At 56.1% G+C, this 7,070-nt stretch overlaps 1 protein-coding gene across 1 annotated transcript; it reads left to right on the forward strand.

Moving 5' to 3' along the window:
- Positions 1-8: 8 nt before the first annotated feature.
- SF3B4 (splicing factor 3b subunit 4) lies at positions 9-4,932 on the forward strand (the record flags this gene model as incomplete). Its single annotated transcript, XM_085319962.1, has 5 exons — positions 9-147; positions 490-1,032; positions 1,628-1,822; positions 3,419-3,589; positions 4,407-4,932. Coding segments are annotated over 5 exons (1,233 nt in total), but the record flags the coding sequence as incomplete, so codon positions are not given.
- Between the last annotated feature and the right edge of the window lie 2,138 nt (positions 4,933-7,070).

Here is a 7,070-nt window from a genome sequence, read left to right on the forward strand (position 1 = left end):
CCCCCCCCCCCGTCCAAGATGCGACTGTGTATGTCGGCGGCTTGGATGAGAAGGTCAGCGAGCCGCTGCTATGGGAGCTCTTTCTCCAGGCGGGACCAGTGGTCAATACCCACATGCCCAAGGATCGAGTCACAGGCCAGCACCAAGGTGAGATATTTGCTATTCCCTCTCCAAATGTGCGTGTTGAGTAAAATAGAAGAGGGAGAGAGAGATTATTGCAGGAAGAAGGGTGAGGGATGGACCACGTTTCAGTAGGGGATGGTGCATTATCTGCACTGAGATACCTTGCAGGAGCGTAGTTGCCCTCAGGACAGACCTGCCTTGCCTTGGGGGGTGCTGTGGACATTCCTGCTTCTCAGCCAGGCTGAGCTGGTGCCYGCAGGCGGACCGGCGAGCCGTGGGAGCAGTGTGCCCCTCGGAGGAAGCGGGGAGCAGCGCAAAGCTGTGGGTCTGCAGTGCTGTGAAGCTCTCTTTGGGGACTTGTTGCAGGCTATGGGTTTGTGGAGTTCCTCAGCGAGGAGGACGCGGATTACGCCATTAAGATCATGAACATGATCAAGTTGTACGGGAAGCCGATCCGGGTGAACAAAGCTTCGGCCCACAACAAGAACCTGGATGTGGGGGCCAACATCTTCATCGGCAACCTGGACCCTGAAATCGATGAGAAGCTGCTRTACGACACCTTCAGCGCCTTTGGGGTCATCCTGCAGACACCCAAGATCATGCGAGACCCCGACACGGGCAACTCGAAGGGTTACGCCTTCATCAACTTTGCCAGCTTCGATGCCTCCGACGCTGCCATCGAGGCCATGAACGGACAGTACCTCTGCAACAGGCCCATCACCGTCTCCTACGCCTTCAAAAAAGATTCCAAAGGCGAGCGGCACGGCTCGGCCGCYGAGCGTCTCCTGGCAGCCCAGAACCCGCTCTCGCAGGCTGATCGACCCCATCAGCTGTTTGCTGACGCTCCTCCTCCTCCATCTGTCCCTACCCCTGTGGTCACGTCCCTGGGACCTGGTGTCACGCCTCCAGGTGGGTGACTCTCCGGGGGCTGGAGGAGTGTTTGTTGCTCCCTCAGGGATCAGAGTGGAAGCTTTGCTCGCACCTGGCAGTGATCCCCACTGGTTAGAGGTGGGACCGGCAGCAGCATTCCTGGATCCTGTTTGCCGTCAGCCACGGACCCCGGGGGTGGCTGTGGGCAGAGCTGGAGGGCCGTGCTGTGCTGGAGCTGCCAGGTGTCGTGCTCGGATGCTCTGGACAGCAGCATTGTGTGGCACTTCTCCGAGGGGACAGTTGTGAAACCCTCTGCAAACTCTAGGTTCACTAGGCTGACAGGAGCCTTAGGAAAGCGTCTTCCTTCCCACCCCCTCCTCCTGGCAGGATCAACTCGATCTAGGCTGGCCCTGACCAGCATGCGATGCCTGGACACGGCTCTAGCGGAGGCTTTTCCGGTGCTGAGAGGAGGGATTCTGGGGCTGTGCTCCCACCTGCTGGGTTTTCTTTTTGTCGCAGCTGAAGTTGTGTTTTCGCCTCCTTCTCGGTTGCCTGGAAGGTTTTTGCTTCTTTTTTTTTGTTTGCTCGTTACCTGCAGTACTGGGCCAAATTCTCGCTGTCTCTCTCTTGCCAGGCCTCCCACCCCCGGGATCGTTCCCGCCACCGGTGCCGCCCCCCGGAGCGATGCCCCCTGGCATGCCTCCTGCCATGCCGCCCCCACCCATGCCGCCAGGAGCCGGCGCTCCCGGCCCCCCTTCCGGGGCCGCTCCGAGTGGAGGACACCCGCCTCACCCGCATCCCTTCCCGCCGGGTGGGATGCACCATCCAGGTAAGCAGCTGGYAGGCGCCACGCTTGAGAAACCTGACTTTTCTGCTTCTGTTACGTGGATTTGGGTAAATCTGCTCCTCCTGTTTCTTCCCCAAGATTCCCTTTCTGGAAGATGGGGAGAAAACTACATCCTGTGTAAGGCAGTGAATGCAGTATTGTTGTGGTGAGGGAAGCAGGCAGAGCAGCCATGTAGGTTCCTGGCACTGTGTKTGTTCGTGTGCTGGCTGTGTCTTCCCCCAAGATTTTGCTGTCTGCAGCATAGAGCATCCTAAGGGTTGCTCTCCTCCCTGGGAGAAAAGRGAGGGACTGTGTAGGAGCAAGTGTGACACGTCAGCGGTGCCGTGTCTGGTTTCTGGGTGTCTTTCCTATATGTTCTGAAATGTGCAAAAAATAGCTTGGAGCAGGGCCCAGTAGGATTTCTAAAGCACCCGGGTAGTTTAGGAGATGGTGCCCTTGCGAGAGGCATCCAGACAGGTCAAGACACTGAGCTGTGAAGGTGGAGGGYGTGGGAAGGACAGGGCAGTCGCAGCAGAGGCTTTTCAGGTCTCTAGGAGAACGGGGCCTGTTCTGGCTGGAAGGAGGTTAATGAGACTCCAAGTCATTGTCATTTTTCCCTGGTGTAAACTAATACGTTAAGTGTGAACCTTCTTAGTACACTCTGCAGCTCTGCTAGGCAGAAGCTAATTCAAGACRTGAGAACAAAATGTTTCTTTGATTTCTTTCCATTTTTAGTCCCGTAGTACTGGGGAATGAGCCGYGTATATATCTAGACTGTGTGGTTTTGAATTCAAAAACTAAGTGAAATTTGCACTGATTAAAAAAAAAAAAGCGTCCTGGTTTAATATATATTCTTTTAATCCTGCCTGCTCTAAAATGACCCCAGGGTTGAGCGTTGCAGGGCGCTCTCCCGCGCTGGCTGATTAGGGCGCTTTGTCTGATCGTGGGTCTGGCCGTGCGAGTGACCAGATGGCCGCTGCTGTCCCTGATTACAAGCTGGCTTTTCAGGCTTTGGGGCAGCCAATTACATATGGCAAGCGAAAGCCTGACTGAGTGCTTSCACGGTGCCTGCCCTGTGGAGCTGCACCAGGCTCTTGGGTTTCTGTTAYGGCAAAAAGAGTCTGTTTTTTTTAAAGGGGGGAAAAAAGTTGGTTGGAAGGGACCGCTGGAGGTCTSAGTCCAAACTTCTGGTTGCAGTGTAGCCAGCTGCAAAGGTTGCTCAAGGTCTTCTCCAAAAGCTCTGAGGAGGATGATTCCTTTCTGAGCCCCTGTCCCAGGACTGCGCCATGTTTGCTGTCGAGTTCCCTCCCCACACGTCATTCCCTTGTATCCAAGAGGCCTTTTCTTTGCTGCAAGTTATTCCTGTTGCCTCTTSCCCTTTCACCCTGCACCCTTGAGGAGAGCAGGGTGCTTTCTTCTCCTTAAACTTGCTTTAAGTAGCAGAACCAATTCCCCCTTTGCACTTGCCATTTTCACTATCCAGCTGGAATTAGCACCCTTCCTTCCCTGAGCTCTGGACTGCCACGTGCCCGGAGCTGCCGTAGCACGAGTGAGCGACTGCCCTCGTTTCGGGCGTCTCTTGACCTGTTGTTCCCCCAGGAATGCCTCCCATGCAAGTGCACCACGGACCGCCCGGGATGGGCCAGCATCATCCGGGACCGCCGGGCTCTGGAGGCCAACCTCCCCCGCGGCCCCCTCCCGGCATGCCACACCCTGGACCCCCACCCATGGGTATGCCGCCCCGAGGGCCTCATTTCGGGTCGCCCATGGGTAAGTGGGTGCCTGCGAGAGGCGGTATGTGTTCTTTTATTTTGAACGTACACTTTATTGAGTTAAGCACTTGCTTCGGCCCCGCTCCTTCCCTCTGCCCTTGCTTGACGGGGACGTGAAGGAGGTGATATTACAGCCTCCCTGTGGGGAGGTGTCGGAGCAAGACCAGGCAGCAAAGAGCTGCCAAGCAGGGTCTCCTGGGGCTCTCCTCGTGGTCGTCGCGGCGTGGGGCTTTGCATGTCGGGGACAGGACTGGGAGAGGGTATGGCAGGACCGTGGCTGTCTGGTGATTGTCCCCACCTCTCCAGTGGGGCTGCTGAYGGGGCTTTGCCATCAGGGAGGGTTCCTGAGACCTTTGTGTCYCTTGAGCGCGGGGAGGGGGATCTGGGAGGCAGAGGAGACGCAAAGGAGAGCGTTGGCCTTGTGTGGCCTCGGAGCTTGGCGCCGAGTGGCTCGCGGGCACGTCTCGGGGCTCCGGCCGCCTGCCTGCCTTGCTCGGAGGGGACGTGGGTTGGTAAAACCCATCGTTGCGGTGCGGCCACGTGGCGTTGCCACTGCTGGACGTTGGGCTGTGTCACTGTCCCTGTGGTAGGGACAGTCACGTCCCCGGCTTGGGGAGCCACGCGAGGGCATCCCAGCCGACGCAGGAGGCTGCAGCCTGCTCAGTCGGCCGAGGCTCGTGCTCAGGGCTCCTATTAGCCTTTTGGTTTGCCGATGAGTTTCCCCAGCCCGCTGGCACCCAAGGGTGGGGGTCACGTGGCGTGTTTCCGTTCCCTCCGCCGCGGGGATTGTTAACATCTGTGCTCTGTCCCTGCAGGTCACCCCGGCCCCATGCCGCACCACGGGATGCGCGGCCCTCCTCCGCTGATGCCTCCCCACGGGTACAACGGTCCCCCGCGCCCCCCGCCTTATGGCTATCAGAGGGTCCCCCTGCCCCCCCGGCCCGCACAGAGGCCCCCCGGGGTGCCGCCGCGCGGCCCCCTGAGAGGCCCCCTGCCATAAATGCAGTGGTGGCAAAGCCCCCTTGCTGCTGGGAATCCCTCCCTCTCTGCCCTCCGGCTTTGATCTCTCCTTGGTCTAACATACCTGCACCCAAGAAGCATAGTTGGGTCCATCCCAGCACAGGGGTCACAGCTCCCTCTTTCTTTTCTTCTCCCCTTATTTTTTCCCTAGTTCTTTTTACAGTGTTCGTTTTGATTATTTTTCCCCTCTTCCCTCCTTCCCTGTCTTGGAAGATTGTTTTCAAGGTAATTTTAACAGGATTTTTTTTTCTATGTAAAGCAGTGATCTGCCATTTACAAATAAAGCATTTTAAGAACGGGGGGTTGGCCCTCTGAGATGGGGACGAGGCTCTGCCTGTTTGTGATCAGGATGCCGAAATGCTGCTGGCCGCTCTCGCCTTCCGCGCAGCCCTGGGGATGCCTGCGATGCTTTTCACCGTGCACGAGAGCCCTCTCTGCCTCTGTTGAGGCTGGTGCCACGTAGCTGAGTTAGGGCTGATGCACCCAGCCCTTTACCCAGGCTGTTTGGGTGGTTGGCTCCCAGGCTCGCTGACAGCCAGCATGCCTGCAGTAAAGAACGTCTGTGATCCAGCCCTGAAGTCCGTCACATCCTTGTGTACTGCTATCTCACAAAGCCCGGGTAAATGGGCAGGAGAAGTAATTTGGCAGTAAAACCTGCTCTCCTGAGCCCCGGAAAAGGGCTTGTTAAGAAATGATGTCTCCTTAGCCCCCCATCCAAGACCAGCATGGTGCCTGGATCCTGATGATCGCAGCCATGGGAAGTCACTGTAGTTGTTGTGGGGTATCATTAACCGAGGGGCAATAAAGTTTGGGTTAACCAGTCCCTTTGGAGGAGGAAGTGGAGCAGCTCTGAGGGTGCAGATCGGATCGATGTGTTGTCTCCGTGCTTCCTCRGGCTGAGTCTCCAGAACCGTCCTGCCTTTCCTAATGAATTCAGTGTCTTTGCGCTGGCGAGACCGATAATTRGGGAAGTGTAAAAGCAGAGTCTGTGGAGGGAAAGTTTCACGCCTTCCCCAGCAGCCGGGAAGGTGTGAGGAGGGTGGAGGCTTAGCTTTCTGCAAAGCGCCTTACAGGAAGGCGCGAGAGCCTGCAATTGGAGGCAGGGAGAGAGCGGTGTTGGCTTTTGCATGTGAGGCATTMAATTCAGGTGATTTAAAAACAGAAATTTGATGTGTTGCCAGGTATTTGCCTGCCTCAAGTTGTTTTGTGGCTTTATGGAAGAACCAGGGTATATGAAGAGACTTMAGGGCAACATGTTCTGTGCATGCTTTTGTGTCTGTCTGAATTTCTCTTGGRAGGCTGGTGTGGCTCTTCAGCACTCTGCAGAGGAGAAGCCACCTTATTTTCAGGCTTGATTTTATTCTTTCCTATTTTAATTCTGTTTAATTTCCTAGGGCCAAAACTGACCTTTACCTCCGATGTCTCTTTTCCCCTGTGGGTCGGAGGGGGGGAAATAGGTGCCACATCTTCCCTTTCATCGTTGTGGGACTGTCTGTTAAGTGTCTGTGAGGCCTGTAGAAAATCCGAGCCTGATCTCGAAGGCTTGGGGAAATAACACAGCTGATCTAGTGGCTTTATGTCCCCTGTGTAGTGTTGTCTTGAGTGTGAGAGTAGTCTCAGGATCTGTGAGCTAGAACCTAGAAAAGCTCTGTGCTTKCTTCAGCTGCTCTGTAATTAGACTTAATCAGAAATTGGAATAAAAACAACATTTAGGCTGTCTTTGGCTCTAACCGTTACTGTAGATTATTGTCACTATGATAGAGGAGATTTGGGGCTTGCTGGGTTGCGAACAGCTTCCAGGTCCTGCTCCTTGGGTCAAAGAGCCTGGCTGCACTGGTGGGCTGATCCTGGCCAGGCTGAGCACCCGTCACTCCCATCGAAGCAGGGTGCTGCAGCTCCTGTTAACCCTTGATGCTTAGCTTAATATAAATTTGTGTCCCCAAATTTATATAGGGGACACTGAAGTCCAGAGAAGGAAGTGTGACCTGCCCAGGATCTTCCAGCGGGCCCAGAGGTACCTGGATGCTCACAGACCTCAGCGATTTCATGAAACTGTCCCCGGGGCCCGGCTGGCTCTGCTCCGGGCTGCTTCGGAGCCCGGCACAATTGCATCAGCTCAGCCTCCCTCCGAGGACCGTGCCTTGCAATTCCTGCTGGATCGCGTCCAGCCTGGAGCTGTTCCGCTGCCTCCTGTCCTGATGCTGAGACTACGGAAGGGGCACGACACAAGCTTCATCTGGCGGGGGGCAGCGGGGASGTGGGGGCTCCCGGGTCCCTCCTCCTGCCTGTGGCTGGTGCACAAGGTGATGGGGCGAAGCTCCAGCTCCTCCACCTGTGCCAGGAGGAAAACGACAAGTGGCTTCACAGCTGCTACTTTAAGGAGTGGAGTTGGAAAGGGAGGAGAAAGCTGGGCTCAGGTGTAAATTAGCACTGAATCGAAGCTGGTTAAGAGGCCAGAA

The sequence above is a fragment of the Rhea americana genome, unplaced genomic scaffold (genome assembly GCF_003343005.1).
Source record: "Rhea americana isolate MKP2758 unplaced genomic scaffold, rheAme1 scaffold_605, whole genome shotgun sequence".
Classification (NCBI taxonomy): domain Eukaryota; kingdom Metazoa; phylum Chordata; class Aves; order Rheiformes; family Rheidae; genus Rhea; species Rhea americana.